Here is a 23,758-nt window from a genome sequence, read left to right as displayed (position 1 = left end):
AAGGTTTTCAGCTTGTTTTTTTCTTCGAAGTGTGGATACTAGTGACTGCTTTTTCCTGCATATGCTATTATCACTGGAATTATTTTGTACAGGTTTCTGGTTACCAAAGACTAACTTAAATTATTCGAGGGGGCCTCATTTCAGAAAAAGTTTGAAAATGACTCCATAGAGGCTCTGGCCATGACCTGCCTTGGTCTGTCCTTCAGAAGCACATACATCCTCTTAGGATAGTTGCTCCTTTCTACTCACTTGCCACCCACTACCCTTTCAATTAAGCTTGGCAAAGCACCCGAAGAGAAGCCCTGGTTCCACTGAAGTCAGTGGCAAAGCAGCTGCTGATTTTGCTGGGGCCACAACTTCCACTCTTGTTAGTTTCTCTGGTACTCCAGCAAGGGCAGAGAAGAAAGGACAAGAAATTAAGCAGTGGAGTAAGAAGAACCAGAGGATAGGACAACTTTATACTGGAAAAAAATAACAGCTTTTCTGGACTACTTCATACATCAAGAATTAGAAAAAATAACAATAAAGCTCTGGAAGTCTCCTGTGAGGAAGACCACAAATAAAGGACTAATAAATCATTGTTTTTGCTTTGTGTACTTTCTGTTTGGCAATTTCAAGCATACATATAAAACATGCTTCTGCAAAGCACTGAGATACACAGCCCAAGGATTCTGAATATTTGAGATGCATTAATTATGCTTAACTAGAAGAGCATGGCAAAAAGCCTCACCCAGGTAGAGGACTAAAAGCAAATGAAGAGCAGTAGTTTTGCAATGCTTTGCTTTGCAAACCAAGCTGCTGCTTTTTGATGGGATGTAACTTTCTAACACAATGACAATACTAAGTACCTGGTGCTAAAACAAGACAAGAAGAAAACATTTTCTGCTTTCCACTTTTTCAAGAATGCAGTTTAAACTGTCACGTTTGTAGAGAAATGCCTAAAAAGAAAGTGAGTGGTCCTCCAGCCTGTAATACTAATGAATTAATTGGCTCTCTGTAATCCTGCAGTTGCTATCCTGCTCTCACCCTGGCTTGACAGTACTTCAGCCTAGAATCATTTGGGTTTTCTACCGGCAGCTCACTCCCCCTTCTTCTACCCACTCATCAGATCATGTTTCTGTCTTCACATTTTCCTTTCCTGTCTCCAAATGCACCCAGGGAAAGTCCTGTTCAGGCCGCTTGCTCCAATGAGCAGCCCCTCATCACTGCTCTCAAGTGAGGTCACCATGTCCGGGCAGCTTTTTGTTCTGCTCAAAAGGCTTCCACATTGCCACTGAAGCATATTGTGCCCACGCAGACGCAGGTGGGTAATGCCTGCAGCTCTTGTGACTGCGGGAGCAATGTCAGTGTTTGCTTTATTGAGAAATAAACTACATTTTAAAGTGATTCTGTTCATCTTAACTCCCATTTTGCAGCATTCTGTTCCTCACTTCACTATTTCATGGAGGTCTTTGACAGAACTACTTACTGCTCTCCTCTGCACCAGTCATTCAAGGCAGGCTACCCAGTACGTGGCATTCTTGCCATGTGTGGGTCCCTGTCCAGTCACTCCCCTTTAAACGCTACTCTAGAAATGTGCCTTTTAATTTGACCTGTGTAAGCAAATTGCCCACATAAGAAATGCTGTCACATTTTTTACGAGGGAGCAAAACATTTTGCAGTGTCACTGAAGTTTATGTGAAGCAACACCATATAGATGGTTCCCTCACATGGCGAACTGCTGAACAAAGGTTGATGAAGTGCAAATGTCAAGAAAAAGTCTTCGAACCAGACCTTTCATTTTGGAACACAGCAGTGACAGTTATTAACATTATAAATCAGGCTGGAGCTATTGCTTTGGCACAGACTCATGCCTAGTGGGACTGACATCAGCTTGAGAACAAGGCCGTGGTTACAGGCTAAGAGTAAGCTCTTGGGATTCATTTTCTGTTCCCTTGCAAATGTTTAGTCTCTCCATTTGCAGGGAATATGCTCAAGATTGGTTTAAACTATTCCCAAACACTAACTGCACAGATACAAATGACTTGAGGTTCACAGTGGTGGAAATTCAGCCCACGTATTTCTCAGGGGAGGAAAGATAGGGGACGAAATTGCAAGATGGTCAAAATAGCTCCTAATTCCCTCCTCAGTTCTCACCACAGCAATGGAGGCAGAAGAGAAACAAAGTTTATCGCTCAAGCTGAGCTGAAGTGTTTTTTCCTTTCACACAAAGCCTCCCACAATGTCAATATAACTTCTATGATCACTGGATCTAATGAAGTCCGTTTTCCTAAGGACTTCTATCTCATGGCTGACTGACTTGGGAGTTTAATAAGATCCAAGCACCAAATGAAGCTTCTCCTCTGAATGGGGCATTTACTAGATCCCGAGTGGAATCTCTGGAGTTTAATAAAAAAAACCACATGCTGCAATATTTCCTTTTGAAAGGGCAGTTTAGGCCTTTCTCCTGCAACTGGATTAATATTTTTATGGAACTTGTAGGAATTTAATTGCTGTGAAAGCTGGTATTCCTCTACAGATTTGTTGGAAATCAGCCAAAGATTTTGATTTAGTGGTAGGAAAAGAATACTGACAGATGGACAGACAGACGTTCCCACACAAGCAATGCATTCTCATTTGCTATTAATAACTAGGCTAAAAATTGTTATACACCCTAGGGATGCAGCAAACACTATGAAAGTGGGCACATCTGTGGAAAAGAGCAACCCCTTTGACTTTGATCTAGACCAGAACTGAATCCAGATTCATCAGGCAGAGAAACAGACTGAGGATCCTCTCTTCTCCTTTCACTCTCCACTCCAGTCTTCTCCCTTAGTACTGTCATGGCTCATGCCCAGGAGACCCCAACAGAGGTCCTGCTGGGGGGTGACCATCCCCAGCCTGCCCATAGCTGGTGCACATTCAGAGACCAGCCAGCAGGGCAGCAATGTGAGAAGTCAGTACGAGTATTTCAGACCAAAACTTATGTCCGCGATTTAGAGTACCTCTAATAGTCTTTCTATCCAAAGGAAATTGGGAAGTTAGGTGCTGTAGCAGGTAATTTTGTTCTCTTTGGTTGGGCTTCTAAAGGAAATTTTTGGTAGAACATAAAGCTATGAGATGAGTCAATCCATGTAACCTCCAGATTAGATGCAAATATATAAGGTTCAACACAGGTTTATTGTTCACTTAACTATTCACTTAACCTACAACAAAACAGCTTTCAAAGAACTTAATTCAAAGAACTTTGGTAGAATGGGAGCCAGTCCTAGAAGAAGACAAGGATCAAGCTGCAGAGGTACTCATCTGAAAAGTCCAGCATTCAGATTCTGGCTATAAATTAGTGAGGTGAATATTTGAATTCACAAATCAAATGAATACCAACATCCCCTTTTGATATTCTTGAAAAATGTTTTGCCTTTAAAGTTTAGCTCTTGCTCATGTGATGGTATTCAGGGTTTCGTGGACAGCATTTATGCCTAATATGAACAGCTCTACCACAAAGGAAGCTACTGGATAGCTGATACCAACGTAAGTGACTGCTGAAATCCTGGCACCTACGGTGAGTGCTGAGGATATCTACATGCATACAGGAATACAGGCATATTCACAGATCTGGTTCTGAAAAGCCATTTTCTTCCAAGTTTCTCCTTATTAACTAATTGAAGAACACTAAAATAATTGGACTTGCATGGCGCTGAGAAGAAAAGTCATCCAAGTTTTGTACATGCAGAAATAGCACTGAGAACACTAGCACATACCATATAAATGTCCTTTTCCTTCTAAATTCAGATTAACACCATCACAGTGAAGTATGAGATCAAAGTAATTAGTTAGAGTTTGGTGCTTTATTTGCCACAACACATCTTTTCAACCCCAGCTGTCCTTACCCTCACCCCTCTCCTTCATGAATGCAGAATACTATGCTTAAGAATGAGAAGGCAGTGAATAACAAACACAGAATGATTAATAAGAAGTGTTTCTGTCAAAACTGATATTGGAATAAATGATTAAACCCGTCATAATCAGCTCATATATTAAACTGAATGCCTTGAATTGAAAGCTTGTCATTTATAGTAGTTTTCGCAACAGGCAGTTATTCTATGTGTTTACTTCAAGAGTACATTTTTGTATTTCAGTAAATCAAGAAATATTGATTTTGAGCAAGTCATTGATTTTATTGTCAGAGCAAATTTAGCTTTGAGAATTGATTTTATTAATCTATTTCATAAGTCCCTCTCAACACACAGTTTGTGAGCAACCCACATTCTCTTGATGTAAATGCCACTTGTAATTTAGCCAAAAAACAATTTAAGTGGAGATGGCCAAATTCATTTTTCATTTATGTTTATGCCATTCTGGAAAAAAACTCAGCAGTCTTGCAAGGATATACAATTGTTTCTAAGTGAAAATATCATTCCCTTATTTTCAATGATATAATTTCAGATTAACAAGCCTGACTTCAATTGGATGTGGTTATTTCATAGAGCTTTCTGGTTATCAGCAACAATTTTGAAAAACAAACAGTATCAAGTATACCTGCTTTTCAGAACATGCACTCTGGACATTTGTTTAGCATCTGTGTTTTACTGGGTATGTGTGAATAGTCAAAATTCTATATTTTCTGAAAAATTTCAATAGAAAGAATCACTAAAGAACCCACAAAAGACCCTATCCAAGCTGAATGCCGATGTCCTAAGAGCAAAATGAAGAAGAATTTGTTTTATGACAAGCTTTTTCTTATCTATGATTTTGCAAAAATTCTTTCTCCATGGCACTGGAACTACGTTGTAGAGTAAAGTAAACTAAATCTTTTTCTGGCAAGTAGCCAGCCCACCATAAAACAGGATTTTAGGGGACAGAGAGATTTAAAACTTTGGTATGTTTGATTTCAGCCCCAAAAGTTTACCTTTTAAATTATATTTTCATTTTAAAAATAAAACCATTTTATTTCCACATTTGCCAGACCCCCTGTTGTAAGTTATTTGCTAAAGGGTGTTTGCATTTTTTAAAAGGAATTGAAAAGCATCAAAATGAAGTGTCACATTTCAGATTTAGTGAGACATTTTGTTACTGAGCAAAATGAGGAAAATGAGCAACATTTGCACATAAATAGAGTCACACTTTATATGACCAGGAAAAAAAGTACATGTACAGCCCTAGATACAGATCACAAGGAGAAGGCAGGAAGCAGGCATTGTACCTGACACTACTTCTTTCACCTCAGAGATCTCTAATCTGGTTACTGATGCCCCCGGCAGATGTTATGCGTATCCAAGAAGCGAATAAATATGCTTCAGGCAGCTCTAAGTTCCATGAAGCATCACTCCCGCCAGCAGGGGAGCTGAGAGTCACAATGCCTGCAGCTGAGGAGCACGGGTTGCTTCACTGGGTTCCTGCTTATCATCTGCAGGACTGACTATCCTGCAAGAAGAGGTGCCAGAGCAGAAGCCAATGTGCCCAGAAGTGATATGACTTTAAGACAATTAGTAGGCTAGTGTAAGATTGGGTTTAGCACAGCTAAGCCACTTGACCCTGTTCTGCTTTACATGGAAAAATTATATATCTACTGGACCAGAGAGAATAAGGATGCTTGTCTATCAGTTCCCCTCCCTGTATTTTTAAAATACTTAGTGACATGTGAAGTGGAACAAGGACATGATTTTCAATTTTGACTCTAGCAATACAATCCCCAAGTGCTGCTGTGATGGTAGCATCATATTCCATTGTTTGTCCCTGTGAAATTTGATAAAAACTATCAAAAACATTGACCCTGTATTCCACATGTATGTGATTACAAGATCACAGTAAGCTGCTATTATTCAAACACTACTCAGAAACTAGGAACAATATCTTGCAATTGCTATGCAGCATATTTTAAGTGATTTTGCAATTGTGAAGGATTGAAGAAAGGGCAGGGAGAAAATACAGTGTAAAATAACTGGATCCTGGTTATTAGCTTACACAGTCCATAATATACCTTCTGTATGCTACATGAATGCTTAAAGTTTTCTTGAAGTACAGCTTTTCCCTCATTTTGAGTCTGATTGTTATTGGGAAAGGCCAATCCCTTCCTTGTGCTATCTACAGGATAGGACTACTCAGGAGTACCATTTGTGTTTCTTCATGCTTATCTATATATCTTTTTTAGTATAAACTAGAGAGGCAGTAAGTGTGTTTTAGTCCAATTTCTTTTACACTGCTTTTGAAATAAGAACTGAAAAGCACTTTGAGAAATGTATTGGAATGCAGTAGCTTCACTACAGCACTGCTATTTTGTAATTACTTACTGTAATGCTCTTCCATGATTTAGAATAGACTTAGATGTCAACAGAATATATATTTTTTCCATTTAGTAGTTGAAGCAAATAAGTCTGAATGCTGGACTAAAGGAAAGCACTCTAAACTTCTCATAAACTCCTTGGAAGTTGTATCTCAAAGTAGCAAGCAACTTTCTGAAGCAGTATATATTCATTATATAAGCACCTCTACAAATCCACATGCAACCTCCTGGATAAAATCAACTGTGTAGTTTTGAATTTATATAATACACCTTATAATAGTAGTGTGAATGGAAGATCCACTCCATACTGCACGGTTCAGAATAATCTGATTCATCTGGCATATTCTGATATATAACTGTTGTATGAGAAATCAATCCATCTGTCTCCACAATGCAGAAAAGTGACAACACTTGAAAACCAGGTGTCTACCTGAGTGATGTCCATTCCAGAGTCACAGCTCAATGGCTGGGTTGATGTGAGGCCATTCGAACCTATTATTGTTGTGATCACACCATTCTCATCAATTTTCCGAATCATGGTACCATCAACGAAATAAATAAATCCATGCTTATCTACAGTGATACCTGGATGAAAAAAAAAAAAAAAAAAAGCGTGTTAACATTGACATTTGCTGGATTAAAAAAAATGTTTCTTCTCTTCTTAAGGCTCTGAAAATACGATGATTAAAAAAGTATGAGTCAATTTTTTTCTATCTATTACTTATTTGTGGCTTATACAAATTGTATATGGGAAGATCCTATCTTTCCAAAGATCAGACTGTCTTTGACTCACATAGAAAGAGGGAAGATACAAGCAAGAAACAGAACAAAGCAGCAGATGCTTTTCTTGTAATGTATATACATAAAATTATGCTCTTCAACAACTTCATGGCTATCATCACAGAGTGGGAAAAGATTAGCTTTTCTAAAAGCTTATCTTCCACTTCATTTTTCTTCATTTTAACTTTCTTCATTCTCAAGCAGAAGCAATTTTTTTGTATTACTGTATTGTGTGACTTACTGGAAACGTACTGAAAAAGTAGGAAGCACACACAGAAAGCGAGAACGACTTCTGCAGTCTGGAGGTTATACATACCAGTGGTACAAAACAAGGTCTGCTTACCAGGCTGAAGGAGTACCTGTGCTGCAGAATGAATTGCATTGCAGTGTTGCCCAAGACACAGTCACATACTGGAAACAGTCTCATGGCAACACCAGGCTTCAGCAGGAGCTAATGCTGCTCTGCCACTGCTGGGTCTGCAATAGCTTTACCACCACTGTATGGCAAAGGAGGGATTGCCCCTGAAACAAACATGAGGGCTCTGCAAAGGAAAGTTATTGGTCTTCTGTATTTCAGTGGGGAAACTAAGGCACAGAGTGCTTGCTGTCTCCCACTGGCAGTGCATGGTATCCGCTGTGTCACAACCTGTGCCTGACCCTGGTCTGTCCTAGTCTACCACTTTCTCCCCAGTTCTTCCTGCATTCAATATTTGTCAGACTTTTCTATATTGCATGAAATATAAGATCTTTTTTCCATGAAATGTTGAAAATAGCTAGAAAAGCACTTGTATTCATGTTAGGTTTGTGAAATCTTTTCTACTGAACCCGTCCAATTTCTTGCTTTAAACTACTTCATAATTTCCCATTTAAGTTGCATAACTTTGCAATTATAGCAGCTGCTGTGCACAGCCAAGCTATTTTAATAATGAATTTATGTTCTGCTACACAGAAATGAAAGGCAAAGGACTTGAACAGATGGTTTGGATGGTGGCTTATATGGTTCTTGATTTTTGTCCCCTGCATTTACCACAACTGAAGGCTGCATGCTCTCTGAATTTACAAAACACTTGTCTGCACGCTAGTTTAGGATATCACACAGCAATTCCATATGACATTATATAAGAAAAGGTAAATAAATAAATAAATAAATAAGAATTCCCCCACCTCCCAAACCCATTTCCTTATATTTAATTTAATTTCTTTAAATACATAGGACCAGCTGTACCTCAGGATGAGGGGGAATAAGCAGTGCAGGGGACAGGGGCAGGACCAGGTAGTCCTGATGGGCAACACATATCTCCTTGGGGCTGAGAGGGGGACAGTGTCCCCAGACCCTTGTGTACATCTATACGCAGCAGCTGGAAATGTGCTTGAGTCTATAGGCTGTCTCTTAGAGTGTTACTACCCAGTAGCAGGGCCACAAAATAAATTGCCCATGACCACTTTTCTAACAGAGAGGGGGAATAATGTCAACACCAATTTCTACAGAGAGGCCAGTAGGATAGCGAGGGCTTGCCTCTCCCCCATGAGAGAGGGTTTCCCTCCCTTTCTCTGGACGAGGAGGGTGAAGGTCTTGTGGGGCCAGGTCTCAGGTGCTCCCCACCACAGCACCCCGCTCAGGTGCTGCTGTGCTTGGTGTGATGTTGAGGCAGTGCGCAAAGGCCTCCTCACGAAAATATCCAAAGGTCACAGCTGTTAAGTTTTTAGTGCCTAGCACTCCTACTAGGTCCAGTTTTCAGGCTATCAGCATAGTGCTGGTAGTTGAAATTAATTGTTTGAAATTGGGGATACAGTGTATTCATCTGGCTGCAAACTACTGTGAGGAGACAGATATTCACTGCCCTATCTCCTTCTCCTTGGACAAAAAACACCTGTGGACTGTTGAAGTGCCACAGGATAGAGGGTAAGACTACATCGGTCTGTTATGTTAAACTGCTGATCAGTGAAACATCAAATTCTTCAGGAACAGAGATCACCTGGGGGACTGAAATCACCTGGGGCCATTCAGTTGGAAGGTTATAAAAAGGAGGAAGCAAGCATCCCTGCTTTAGGGGCTGGCCTCCTGTGAGCTCCTGAAGCATATCTGTCTGGTTGTGGTGCCCTCAGAGGATTTTTGCTCTTTCATTGGGAAGCTAGGGTGTGTTTAGAAACTTCTGGGTGACTGGCAAACTTGTCTGCCATCTGCTTCTAATAAGTTAAATCATAGCCCAAAAGGCTGAAGGTTTGAAGGTGAGTTGATAGAAAGGGTGTGTCTGAAAACCAAAGGGGTTTATTCTGGTGTGTGGGATGAACCATGTGTCCCAGTTGCTGGGAAGGGCTGCACCCCATCTGTCTCTCCCTCCTGCTTAAAAGACCCATGTATACAAAAGGCCAGGCTGTGAGGTGCAAGTGGGTTGGGGCCTAGGAGCCAGGTCAGACACAAAGCCTAGATATGCAAAATAAACTGTAAAATCTCTTGACAGAAGTGAGCTGCTAAAACTCCAACTGAAGCAAGAATAAATCCCATCTGGTTATTAATAACTGTGTAAATAAGGAATTGATTTTACAATTTTTTTTTTTTCCAAAATGTTATTCTAAGGCAATGCACTAGATGGTAACCAACAGAATAAACCATGCTGAAGTGACTGTACCTTCAGAGCTGGTCTGTAGAGGTTTTCCTGACAGTAATTCCTGAAGGCTCAAACTATGACTTGCAGTTTAGTTTATACATGTGTACATTTTCTCTCTAAAAAAATGAGAAGGGTTATGTTGACACCCCCACGGCAGTGTGGGGTCACAGAACAAGCACAGCCAGGGCTCTTGGGCACCTTCTGTGGGGACACTCCTTGCCATCCTGCCTGGACTCTGCACTGCTCTCAGCAGCTCTAAATGGTGAGGTTAAAGCATGTTTACGGATGAAATGAAATAAAATACAGAAGGTGCTAGTAAGCCATGCTAGGACTTTTTGGATGTGAGGAGGTTGGTGACAAAAATCTCTTCAGATCCAGCTTCTTAACTCTTAGTACTTTCTTGGTAGTCTCCTCAAGACTCCTTCTGAGGGAAGACTCAGAAGCATGACTTCTTAGTCATGCTGGATTACTGTGATGTGGATGGTGCAAGGAGCAAGGAACACATGTGAATGGAGCTATGATTGTTGGGGGTGTCCTTAACCTTAGTGATAATGCATTGTGGAGCTGTATCAGATGGGGTGTATCAGACATAGCAATACTAGATGAGATTTGATTTGCTTCCCATTGTAGCTCTCAAGCTCAAGTGAGAGAGCTGATGTGTGTGGGACCTACAGCACAGGTATTGTCTTGGGACCTTCCACTGCAAGGGGAGGGAGCTGCATGGGCAGCAAGGAGCTATGCTTCTCACCTGGGTGGCACAGCCAGATCCATGCCACAGAAAACACAAGGCAAGTGCATCTTGTTGTATGCAACTTCCCTGTGAACAGATGGCTATATTGGCTTCAAACCAGTCATTATATAAAAGTCAAAAATTAAGCAGCACTGAAAGATGCTTGATTGTGTTGCTGAATGGACTTCAAATACTGACTGTATAAGAAAACCAAAGATCTAGCAATAAGAGTATGTATTTGCCTCTCCAGCCATGGCAGAAAGCAATCTATCTGCAGGAGAAGTATATATGCCAGTGGGGCATAAACAACCCCAGGTCTTAAGTGTTTGAACTAAAGGCAATAAATATCTGGTACTTCCTAATTAGCTAAGTTTCTTCAAGTACCAGAGTATATATGTTGAACAATGAACTAATGTTTTTTCCTGTATACTAAAATAATTTTACCCATTTGAAAAAAAAATGTATTTAAGTCCTGTTGACAAATGCCAAATATGTCATCTGTTAGAAAACAAAATACAAATTCATGGCTAAACTGTCCCAATTTATTACTGTTGGGTGCATTAATGTTCCTGTCAGATCCTGCATGATGCCTCTCATAATCTGTACTCCAAGAGTTTATTTTAATCCTTTTCTGATGTACAGTGTAATACAGAATTGAATCACATGCAGCACTTCATTGTGTTTAATCACTGAGGAACTTGGAGAGGAATCATGCACATGCCAAGTGTAATGAATAGCTCTGGGTGCAAATTTCAACACTGCTCACTCACTGAGTGGAAATGATCCTTTTTTAGTTATTGCTTTTGTTTGCACTGAGAATGAAATGTAGTTTGTATTAGGTTCTCAGTCTGGGTCCAGTTTTCTAAGGAACTGTAGCAGCAAACTGTGCCCAGAGACAGTGGCAGGCAGACAGATGTGGCCTATTGCCCAAATGACAATTAGCTTGCTTGGATGTAAGATTTTTCCTTAAACACTGACACCTGAGTCATGGCAAAATTAACAGGTGCAAATATTTAGTCTTGCTCTTTGATTCAGAGCTGAGCACAACCTGTTTTTCAGTAATGTGCTTGTACTGAAGTACAAGTTTTAGTCATGTTTAGTCACTGGGACTGTCTTACATAGGACCATAATTTGTCCCTGAATGTAAAAACAGTAGCTCTTATGATTGTTATCAAATCATAGCTCATTGTAGATTTGTAATTAAATTAGAAAATATGGATTAAAATTAATAAAGCAAGTTCCCCATTAAAACAGATTATTTTTGCCCTACATCATAGCCCACACTTGCATTTTAAGAGACTTTTTTGGAACAAATTCTTTTTTTTGAACATGTTAATGAATAGCGGAGCAATATGATGTACACTTGTGAAAATTTACACTTCTCAGCTAAAAACTGCAAATGAGTATTTTACGTTAAATTCTTCAGAAGTTTTAGTTTTCATATACGAACATCTAAAACTACTGTTGAAGATGCATAAAAGAGAATGCCACCTTCTGCTGAAGAAAGACTGTATTTAGAAAAGTTGTGATTCTCATGAAACTTTTAATAGGAAGAAGTGAATCAAATTGGTTAATTACCATTTTATGGTTGGTAAAAGGGCAAATTACATGCCATCTATTTCTAAACTTCTAAATGTCTCTGGTGCTTTTAATTAAAGCTGCCATCTAGAAACTACTAAAGCAATTTTATGCAATTAGTTATTTATAGGTTACCATAATATACCACTCAAAATATGATTCAAGTGATTTGCAGTCTGGTGCTTTGTGATCTTTGTCATCTTTACTTCATTACTGTCTCAGTACTAGCAGCAAAATGTTTAACAATTCTTTGTCAGCTGGAACATGATTTCAGTACCAGTGCTTCAGTGTTGTTCTCTTTGGAGATGCCTAACAGCAGAGCTGGAGCAAACAACATTTCAACTACTGACTGAAAACATCCTGCTTCTGGTCTGAGACATGATGACTAGGGTCATACTTACTGCTGACAACAGTTAGCAGAAAAGCAAATGTATGCATTCAGATGAAGGTTGGAGGAAGTTTAGGAAAACCTACTTTTCACAGAAAGTTCACTTACGTTTTACAGGCCTCTGAAATCATAGGTAACTAAGGCAACTGGGGAAAAAAAAGGAATATATTTTGCCAAATCAAAAATTGCATGAAATGAATTTTTTGTTGTTTCTGATGCACAAATGACAATCATTTGAGGCTGAAAGTTGGTTTATTTTTCTCACTTTACATGGTACTACTGAAACAGCTCACTACATTTTGCTTTCCTTTTTGAATTGTATAGGAGGATTCAAAAGCTTATGAATTTATAAAATGGCAAAGATTGCTGAGTGAATAGTGGTTTCATTACATGTGGCAAGGGCATCCTGTTTTCATGAAAAGCTGTATTAGGAATTTGGTGTTCATCCTGTTGAAGCCAACAGGAATCTTTTAGCTGAGCAGGATCAGGCTGTAAATGGCCTACTGTCATTTGAAAAATGTAAAGGTTTAGTCTGAGCAGTTGTTCTTGCAGCTTTATTTACTTTAGCAAGAAGTGCTGCAGATGGTGAACAAGAGTGATTATTTCAGGATGTAAGCTGCTGGGGTGAAAGTGTTTTTAAAACCATGATTTTTTTAGTAGTGTTTGCTTAGGATAATTTCAAGCAAAATGAATAAAGCTATGTTGCAGAACTGATTTTTAGTTTAAACTAAACTGTGTTGCTAGTTCGTAGTCATACATCTGAGTGGAAAAAGCATTTTATGCATGGGATTTAGAATTTACTCCAGCCTTTTATGTTTCCCTTGTGCTTGCTTAAAGGTCACTGCCTCTGTAGTGAGGTCACTGCACTGTATTCAGGTAGTCTGTACTCAGTGTGCAGTTCTTAATTTCTTCTGCAACAGTGGCTCTCCACATAGCTTGCACAGATGACCTTCCAGGTCTAGAATCTGGTTTGGACCCAGGAGTCAAAAAGCAGACACTGCAGGGCCTTAGATGCTTAAATCTTCAGATTTAGTGCTTGGGCTTCCAAATGTCGTAAGTCACCTCTGTACCTTGAGGTTCAATCATTGGAGGGACTTGGTGGTTTAAGAAAAGTTACTTAGCTTGTTCTTCCACACTAGCTTTCCTGTGCGTATGTTCTGAGGCTGCCCCAAGATAGAGTAATTTAAATCAGATGTTAATCTAAGTCACTTTTCTTGGTGTACTGACTGGGAAACACTATCTCAGCTGAGATCTGGTAACTTGTTTGTCTCAGCCTCTCACTGCCTCTGTCAGTTAAGCCTGGAAAGATGCAATTATTTACATGTCTAAAAGCCCAGTGGTTTCAGAAAGGCAGGGTAAGTGTTTAATGCCTTTGATCCAGGTATTGGCTTTTCACTGTTAAATAGAGCAACCCTCAGGTATTTCTATTAATTGTAGTGCTTGCTGCTCCAGTATTCAGTGACTTATCTAGTAAAATCAGGACACTATCTCTTAGTGCCTTATAAATATTAATGCAGACTGTTCAAATGATAATGTTGGTGACTAGATATGCCATAAATACCTTTTAATCAAAAAAATTCCCCTACCCACCAGAATTCCCCACCCCCAAATTAAAATCTGTTGCTTAGTAAAGTTCAAGATATTAGAACTCAGTGATTAATATCTTGTGTAGTTACTTCTTCATTTTCAATATCTTCTTGTGTAATAAATGTGTTCAGCTTGTCACAGCTCTTATTTTATGTTCCCACCTTGTACCATTTCACATTTTGCTTAAGTACTTGGTCATCTATTACATGACTCATTAGTCTGAGTTCTATACAGAATTAAAGTTGCAGTAAAAATAATATATTGAAGTTCAAGTTTCAACTACATCACCCATGCATGTTTAAATGCATCTTTCAAAGTCAGCTCAAACACACAATTGTGCAAGATAGATGTTCGTGAAGTCCCATCTCTAGTCCTTCGCAGAGCAAACAAAGCCCCACACATTTGCTAACTGCAAAATGAAAACTGGGGTAAGATCAAATCATAAGTGACCAGTGTGACTTCATGATGTTTTACTGTCTGGCATTCAATTCCTGGTCACTTGGCAAAGACAGACTTGCCAAATAATAAGAGATGAAAGCAGCTGAAAGCCTTAAATAGTCAAAAATCTATGGGACTCCAAAAACAATACTCCAAATAACAATAAATAACCTGCCTGCCTACCAAAAGAGAAAAATCTGAGTTCAAAAAAGTTAAAACAGTATTTGAAGCAACTTTCATTCAGAAAAATAAGTATATGAATTTCCAGTTGCAGAGTTCTGAGGACTTTACCAAACAGGATTAAGTTTCACAACAGTGTTACACAGTAGGTATTTCTTATCAATTTTACAAATGGATAAACTTGAGTCATATAGATAAGCCTCCATTCAAAGTCACAAGCAGCCAGGAGCAGAAGTAAGAATACAACATCTGAGGAGTAACTAACCAAGGTCAGACAGCTACTAAGCAGTTCCTTCTCAGATACAACCTTTCTACCAAGTAACAACACATTTGTTATTTATTGCAGAAAAAGGGAATGTTTGGAAAAAAATGAGGCAGATGGAAAAAATGGAGCCAAAAGTAAGTTCTACATCAGCTTAAAAATAAATGTTAATCTTGCATGGTCACTGAGGAATGCATTTGAATATATTAAATATTTTGACAATTACTTTATCTGCATTGAGGTATACACTTTTGGATTGTAAAAATCTCAGATGAAAAGTTACATCAATTCATTTAGTCCTGTGATCAAATACTACATAACGCTGTGTTGCTTTGTATTCAAGTATCTTTAGATGTGGATAAGATGTTGCTGAATCTCTGGACTCACCAGAGTTTCTTTGTCAGTTTTTCCTGTCTTCTAGAAAAAAAAAATACTTGCATGTACGTTGTGAATGTATTTTCAGTAGAAGTGTGACATCTAAATTAATAATTACTCCATTAACAAACAAAATAAGTGATTGAAAATAATCACCAAATTCTATTTAAATTAGAAAAAACTCATATATACTTAATAAATACCTAAATCTATAGGTACCAGGCAAATACTTCCTACTGCTTTCAAGGTTACCTAGTGTTTTAGTGTAGAAGCAAACAAAGGTGTGCATTTGTAAGGCCATCATGATAATGCACAATTAATAGTTTGTGCTTCCCTGGTGGCAGGGTTGGTGCTGCATTATGCTAGGCCCTGCACAAAAAGGGTCCACAATTCCACAGTCCACAATTCCTTGAAATTAATTGCCAGTCCACAATTCCTTGAAATTAAAGGAGCACAGAAAATGACAAACAATTTCAATTTAAACTGATATACTTTAGGTTCATAAATCATCTGGGAGCCATTACCTGAATTTGCCAATGTATGCAATGTATTTGCCAATGTATTTGCCATTGTCAGCTTACACTTATTTTTTTAATTTTTGATGGCTGCCCCAGCACTCATGAATTGTACTTTTTATTCCACTTAATATCTCTATGATTAGCACCTGTTGAAGAAGCCAGCTATGCATGAATATTTAAAAAGTAGATAGCATATTACAAATTTTCAAAGATATTTTGCCAGTAAGAAAGATGAAACCACTAATTATATTGTAATTTGATATGATCAGTTGTAGTAATACATTATGTTCCTGCTAAAGGATCTGAAAATCTTTCATCTATTTTTATAATTGATTCATAACAATAAGCTACGTGAAGATCAACGTTTATTTGCACTTACCTCACACATAACTTCCATCATTAAAGACATGTTGAGATTGCTCTACCTATAATTGTGTCACTTGCTAAGCCTTAAAACAGGATTATTTGCTTGTCCTAGAAATGTTTGTCTGTATATACATTCAAATTTCCTACTGCTACACAGCCTTCCTTCATTAGCTCAAGAAAAACAATCAAAACTTCATTAGAGCCAGTCGTTAGTAGTGAGCAGTGTGCTAGAAGGGGGGCTTGTTAAAAGCCCACATAGGCCTCTGCCACTGGAGCTGTCGTTTACCCTTTGTTCCAGGGATATTACTGGGAGTTGATCAGCTGCGTTAGAGAATCACAGAATTGTCTACGTTGGAAGAGACCTTCAAGATCATTTGGTCCAACCTCTGACCTAACAATAACTAGTCCTCCACTAAACCATGTCACTGAGCTCTACATCTAAACATCTTTTAAAGACCTCCAGGGATAGTGACTCCACCACTTCCCTGGGCAGCCCACTCCAATGCATAACCACCCTTTCAGTAAAGAAGCTTCACCGAACATCCAACCTAAACCTCCACTGGTGCAACTTTAGCCCATTCCTCCTTGTCCTGTCACCAGGCACGTGGGAGAATAGACCAACCCCCACCTTGCTACAGCCTCCTTTAAGGTACCTGTAGAGTGGGATAAGGTTGCCCCTGAACCTCATAAGACTTGTTCTCCAGACCCCTCACCAGCTTCATTGCCCTTCTCTGGACTCGCTCAAGCACCTCGATGTCCTTCTTATAGCCCAAAACTGAACATAATACTCAAGGTGCGGCCTCACCAGAGCCCAGTACAGGGGGACAATCACTTCCCTACACCTGCTGGCCACACTGCTTCTGATACAAGCCAGGATGCTGTTGGCCTTCTTGGCCACCTGAGCACACTGCTGGCTCATATTCAGCAGACTATCATCACTCCCAGGTCCTTCTCTGCCTGGCAGCTCTCCAACCACTCATCTCCCAGCCTGTAGCTCTGCTTGGGGTTGTTGCGCCCCAGGCGCAGGACCCGGCACTTGGCCTTGTTGAGCTTCATACAGTTAACCTCAGCCCATTGGTCTAACCTATCTAGATCCTCCTGCAGAGCTTTCCTACCCTCGAGCAGATCGACACACGCGCATAGCTTGGTGTTGTCTGCAAACTTACTGACGGTGCACTCGATGCCCTCATCCAGATCATCGATAAAGATATTAAAGAGACGTATTATCTCAGTTCTAATTCAAACTGCAGTTCTAATGCACACTGCAAGATTAATTGTGCCACTAGTGAGGATTCAGGATTCACGTGCATTTTGCCTGTGACAATATAGGATGTACCCAGAAAGGCTTCAGCAAAATGCTTACTTCAAAGGGAGCAAGTGAGATGCTTGTATTTTAAAAAGCAAACTTAATGAGGAAGGACAAACGAGATTTCTCCATATATTTGATCTTACTAGCTGTTTCATTTGAAGAGCCCTGACTTAAAATGTGTAAGCCCCACTAACGTTACCACAGTCATCCAAATACACAAAAAATGGACTTTACAACAACACTATTTGCTTAGAAGTTAAATATAATTAAATGCTGACACCTTGCAATAGAAAGCTAATTAAATAGGAGTGCTGCCGTACAAGAAAAGATTATTTATAATCACAGAATGGTGTGGGTTGGAAGGGACCTTAAAGACCATCTAGTTCCAACTCCCTGCTATGGGCAGGGAAATCCTTCACTAGATCAGGTTGCCCAAAGCCCATCCAACCTAGCCTTGAACACTTCTAGGGATGGGAAACAAAAATATCTAGAAAACCCATTCCACTGTCTACCACCCCATAGCAAGGAATATCATCCAGTTAGAATCCCACCTAGCCCTCCCACAAAAAGGGGATAGGACAGAATCGTTTGGACAGCCCTAACCTTATCTTGGCAGCATATTTGCAGCATCACTAAGGCTGGGTGTCTGTGCATTTTCTTGCTCTGAACCCTAACTTTACACACTGCCCAGGTCCAACACAATCCCACGTAGGGCTACCCAAAAAATTGGCCAGGACTGAAAGGTTTGGGCAGCCTCATTTCAGCAGTCCCTTTCACTCTAGTGCTCTGCTCTTTTCCTCTTTCCAAAACCTAACCACTCTAAACCGAACCCTAAACAGTACTCAGGTTGAACTCAAACTCCATTTAGGACTCTCACAAAAAGGGAGTGAAAGAATTTGGCATTCCACTTCAGCTGATTCTAGCCAGAGTGTTCTTCGTATTCAAAAGATGAATGAGCTTTATAATATTATTTAGCTCTACTATGGTTAATCACATCATATCACCTGGGACCAGTTTTTGCATATCCAGTTGCATCTGAATTTCTAAGTAATGTAGGAGGATGAAAGCTGATTCCCCAAGTAGTTCAAATACTTTTCTTACCTCTTGGACTGTTGAGAGATGCCTCTGATGCCTTCCCACCATCTCCGCAGTGACTCTGGTCAAACGGAAGGCACTGATCACCTGTTCCTGCCACCACATCAGCATTTTTGGCCAGATCCTTTGTTTCAACAAGTGATTTTGCTTTGTAAATTTTTCTGGTGTTGGTATCAGACAAGTAAAGGGATTCTGACACTGGGTCAACAGCCAAGTAATATTTATGTGCAGGACTTGTACTAAAAGAGAACAGAAGAACATCAAAGTTAAATTGTTTTTCTTACTCATCTTTGGTCATGCTAGCCTGGCACTTGTATTCTCCTATTTATCTCCAGGTGGCTCTTCAATGATTTGGGGATGGGAAGGCATAAGTGACACCAGTTATCACGGTGCTCATCCAAGCACCACCGCTGAGGAAGAAGCAATTAGCAGTGGCTGTAAGGCTTGTCCAGCCAGCTTAGTGTCAGGTGCAGAGTTTATGCAGAGAGTGGTATTGCTGGTGTTGGTCTGGCCAGTATAAAGCTAACTGGATTGACTTCAGCTTATTTAATAATTACTACTTCCAAAAGCAAGGTCATTTTTTCTACATTAATTCTTAGTAGTCTTGGCACTGAAAACAAATCTATGACTTGCAGCAAAGTGAATCACTGACTGTTCTGCATGGGTACTAATACCCACTCTTGGTTATTTTTATCTGTTTCTAAACCTTAGGAAATATGAAGGTATGAAATATGGTGCCTTAATTCATGCTGACTGTATTGTCAGGAGAGAGGCAGAAGGCCAAGCACTGTCAGTGCAACTAGGCATGAATTAATGCACCATAATTCATGCACTGAAGTGCCTTATTGAGCTTATAAAATGTTATTAAAAAATATTTACATACGTTAATTAAATGGTGAGGATCATAAATTCTAATCAGAGCACTGGGCTGCATCTTTTTAGCAAGTAAGACATTTTGTATCTTTTTGAATGCAGAGTTAATTTCCATTTTGAGGAAATCACCTAGGCATGTGGCATACCACACCAGTGCCCCAAAACTGATGGGCTTGTGCTGTAGTCCTGGTTATAAAATAGAATCAAACCCTGGATAGGTGTAGATCCTTCAAATCACTCAGTCTGTTACTGAAAATGGAAGAGATGGGCAGAGGCAGAGATGTGCTCACTGCTTGGCAGAGCATCCAGGTCTCGGGCAGTACTTTTACCACTGCCAAGTTTCTTCTGGGGAAGGAGGTGATTTCTGACTGTTGGCTGTGTGAGATGACCTCCCTGTAACTCTTTATGGAACTGTCCTATACAAATACACTCAGGTATTGCTATGCAGATCTGTAAGACTGACAAATTGGTATCTTTTTGTTACTTAATTGTGCAAATGTTAATACCTTAACAATTAAGATTTCTGCAACAAGGTTACAAAACAAGATTTACTTCTCTCAGATTTGTCAGTCTTGTTGTATGCTAGATATGGCGATGATCTTCTGCAGACCCAGGTTTTTATGCCACCACAAATCAGGAAAGGACGAATTCAGACAGTACAGTGCTGAAGAACTGGTAGAGGCTCCAGGACAGATATGCAATGCCTGAAGTGACACTGACTTATTTTGCTGACTAGATTTCAGGTTGATGTAGTCTCTTTAAATATGAAGCTTTTGCTTGTTTGAAGTAGATACTAAGCTTTATTAATCATCAATTAGACAGCTCTACCTTGCTAAGCAATGTTGCAAGCAAATGTAAAATACTCAACATATCTTTTTATTTTATCAATCTGAGTACTCTCTCTATATAGCTAAGAAACCTCTAACAGACAATCAGTTGAAATCTTTGATTTCTTAGCAATCAGGCCGATGCTGTACCACAGTAAATGTGACAGAACTTGGGCCTGTTTCATTTGTCATTCTCCATTCAAAAGGGGACAAACTACTCAGCACCTCTGAGGAGTGGGTCACAAGCTAGACTAGCTTAAAGCTGACCTTAGTCATAAGCTTCTACAAAAGATGGGAATATATAAGCAATGAGGTATTTTTACAGTTGGGGAACAGATGTGAAACCCAGTCCAAGGAAATTCAGGGAATGAGAGAGGACCACAGTATGATGCAAGAGAATAAGTGGATGAGCTAAAGGCAATTGATGCTGAATTGCATATCACCATTACTATAGAATTGTTTGTTAAAAACATTGAGAATCATTTATGCTCTCTGGAGTGATCTCTGAAGAGACTGACCAGCTAAAAGATTACTCTTTAATAAAATACTCCCATGGAAAAAGTTGCAAGGAGAATTCACAATGTTAAATAAACATTTTCTCTGTCATGCAGAAACTGTAGAGAACCAGGGGTCATGATATACCCTCCTTGTAGACACATTTTCTGTCACACTTGTCATTACATTTAATAAGACTGTTTGTTAAAAAAACTCAATGTTATATATGCTTAAAAGCCTTGAATACTGAAATTTTTACAGAATTTGAGTAAAAATGGAAAAAAATCAAATGCTCCTCATCTTTGTAGAAGTTTGCAATCAAATCTAAATCAGAGGTTATTTAAATTATCCTATTAAAAACTACAGGAAGTAGCCTAGGATTTATGATGAATCTTTCCAGAAAAAATGGTAACAGGCCTGTAGTACAATTTATCCCTGTAACCTCAAAGTCTAGTTTCCATTTGACCGGTTATCAGATGCCTTTAGATGCCCCTAGATCTTATTAAAATCTTGAAGGCAATAAAATTTAGAAAACCACATAGGATGAGTTGTTTTTTAAACAGTCAAAAAAACAAGATCAGTGTCTTCTGTATCCTACTCTCCAAACTACACTTTTTTTTTTTTTTTTTTTCCCCACTGTTTTCTTTTTCCTGGCAAAACCTTTTTTTCCTGCTGTTTTGGAGACTAAAGATTGTGCTGAGGATTTGGATTTTGAGCCTTTTCTTTCCTGGCCTGTTACATGAAAACATCCAGTTGTTGCTTCCATGTGAGCATCCTAGAAATCTCCAAGACATGCATAACCCAGTATTTATCCTTGCTGTGGTCTTTACAGCCTGAACAGAACACCATAGACTGGGACTGATGAGTGCTCCTCTGTACCCTCAAAGACTACAGTAACTTCAAGTTACTTCCTCAGGTCTTCCATGGATTTCACTTGGGTAGGATATGGATAGAAGCAACTATGATTTTCTGATTAATAGGACTGGGACACTTGTATATTTTCACAAATTGAATTAATTAAGGCTTAAGCTTATCTCAAAACAAAACAAAACAAAACAAAAAACATCCAACAATTATAATGACTAGTTATTAAAAAAAAAATCTACTTTACAAAAGAAACGCCCAAATTAAAAACCTGACTGAAGTTCTGAATGCATTACAAAGTACATTCAATTTGCTTCTTTTCATTAGTGTACAAAGATACTGATCGGCTTAGTATAAAGGAAAAAGGAAATGATCCTTCAGTTAAAATATAAAACCTTGTGCTAGGAATTATTCCATTTTTATTAACCTTTTATTGTAAAACATATGAAATACATCTATAAGCAGGATGGCAAATAACCTATAGTATTCAATAGCATTCTAGTGGTTATACCAAGTAATTCTGACCAGTAATCTCAGCCTGCAGAACACATGTTCCGTCCATGAAACACTTCCTGCTATGCCACGCAGTCATTAGCTTAGCTCATTTATTTATCTCATTTATGTACTTAGATGCCAAGAAGTTTGTTTCTAAGGGTACACAGTGTCTTGGTGCCTCACTGTCTCTTCCTAGCCAGCAACGTCATTTCTGCAGGTGGACTGTTACAAATCCCACAGTCTATTGCACAAGCCTCACGTCCAACACTATTTTTTTTTTAACAACTTGCATTGTAATGTTAAAATGTTTAATAGAAATGGGAAAAGTAACTTGCGTATGCTGTAGCTGGAGGAAGCAAGGACCAAGCTGTGATGTGCTACCCTCAGCTTTGGATCTGTTGTGCTCTTAGTGCACCCCCCCATAACTAAAGCAGATTTTAAAGTTCAAGTATACTAGAACCATGAAAGCACAGGCTCTTGGGGAATTCAGAAGCCTTTTGTCTTATTCCTTGCCAAACCCCAGTTTGCTTGGCTGGCTATATCTATCATCATATGAGCATATTATGAAAAGCATAGGACAGCTATGAACAGCATTCCCAGCTTGCAAGTTCAAACCTCTCCATTGCTGCTTGGTGATCAGCAAACAGGTTTTTAGATCAATCAGTTGATCAACTGATTTGATTCCTTCAAAGGGAACAAACCAAATCACCCTAAAGGTGAATTTGATTTACATTTGTATTTATGAAATTCAAAGTGTTTTCCTAAATAAGAACTTCCACTAGTCAGGTCTTTTGTAAGACATATTTGACATGTTTCACGTATTACTGTTAGTGTTTTTTACTCACCTGTGTCTTGTGTCTCTATTCCTAGTAAGACAGACCGGTTCAGGTTTAAAAAAAAAAAAAAAAGACAAGAAATATTAGTACTCCACAACATGGTGTTCTTTGTCTAACTGCTGTATACAAATAAAACATTGTTTTTCCTGGCATTCGCTTCTTTCTCTCAAAATCTGTTTCCTTTTCACCACCCACCACCTTCACATTTTCAAGTTCATTCTGAACAATCAACCCACAATTTCATTGCCTGCAATGCTAGCTAGTTAGAAATTCATGGGTGCTAAGTAAAAGAAATTTAGTGCATCGGTGTCCAAAACCTTTCCTGCCTTCCCCTATGCCTTGAAAGGGAATCCAAAGCAGGAGTCAGTTGCAGGGAAGTTGTTAAGAGTGGCACTGGCCCAGCCTGGGACACATCAGTCTGCAATGCCAGGTTTGCTCATCTGCTTAAACCCAGCCAGATCCTGTTACAGATAAAGAACAATTTAATTGTATTAATTTCAAACATGGTAAGTCTGTCTGCAGCCTCAGTGCTGTGATCTGATGTGACACTTTGAATATTTGCTATTGAATAGGGGTGGGGTGTTTTTCTAAAAGCTTCATGGAATTTGAAACCTTTTTGGGGAAAATTGCATGAAAAGCCCATATGAGAAGGGGATTTTCAACTTTTTGGGGGGATTGCATGAAAATACCCACAAGAAGAATAATTAGCTCTATTAATTCTGTACTCTGTAGAAATTCATTATGCAATATCTGTTCTAAATGCCTCTTAGGATGCCTTTTTAAACTGACAACTTGAAACAATGCATACGTTTTCTAATGACCAGGTTTGACAGTCAGTGAGACACATGTTCAGGAAGCAACCAAATGCAGATGCCTCTTTAAAGCACGAAG

At 39.1% G+C, this 23,758-nt stretch overlaps 1 protein-coding gene across 5 annotated transcripts in view; it reads right to left on the bottom strand.

The window, feature by feature from the left end:
- TENM1 (teneurin transmembrane protein 1) overlaps window positions 1-23,758 on the bottom strand; it is a 1,172,023-nt gene that overhangs the window by 40,187 nt on the left and 1,108,078 nt on the right. For all 5 annotated transcript variants that reach the window (XM_084534131.1, XM_084534133.1, XM_084534134.1 and 2 more), the window contains 3 exons: window positions 22,877-22,897; window positions 18,484-18,716; window positions 6,693-6,847 (listed from right to left, as the gene is read on the bottom strand). In XM_084534131.1, coding sequence (XP_084390257.1) covers window positions 6,693-6,847; window positions 18,484-18,716; window positions 22,877-22,897 — 409 coding nt within the window. The remainder of the gene's footprint in view (window positions 1-6,692; window positions 6,848-18,483; window positions 18,717-22,876; window positions 22,898-23,758) is intronic.

The sequence above is a fragment of the Aythya ferina genome, assembly GCF_964211825.1.
Source record: "Aythya ferina genome assembly, chromosome: 13".
NCBI lineage: Eukaryota > Metazoa > Chordata > Aves > Anseriformes > Anatidae > Aythya > Aythya ferina.
Note: the sequence above shows the minus strand (reverse complement) of the source record. Positions and strands in the feature narration are given on the sequence as shown.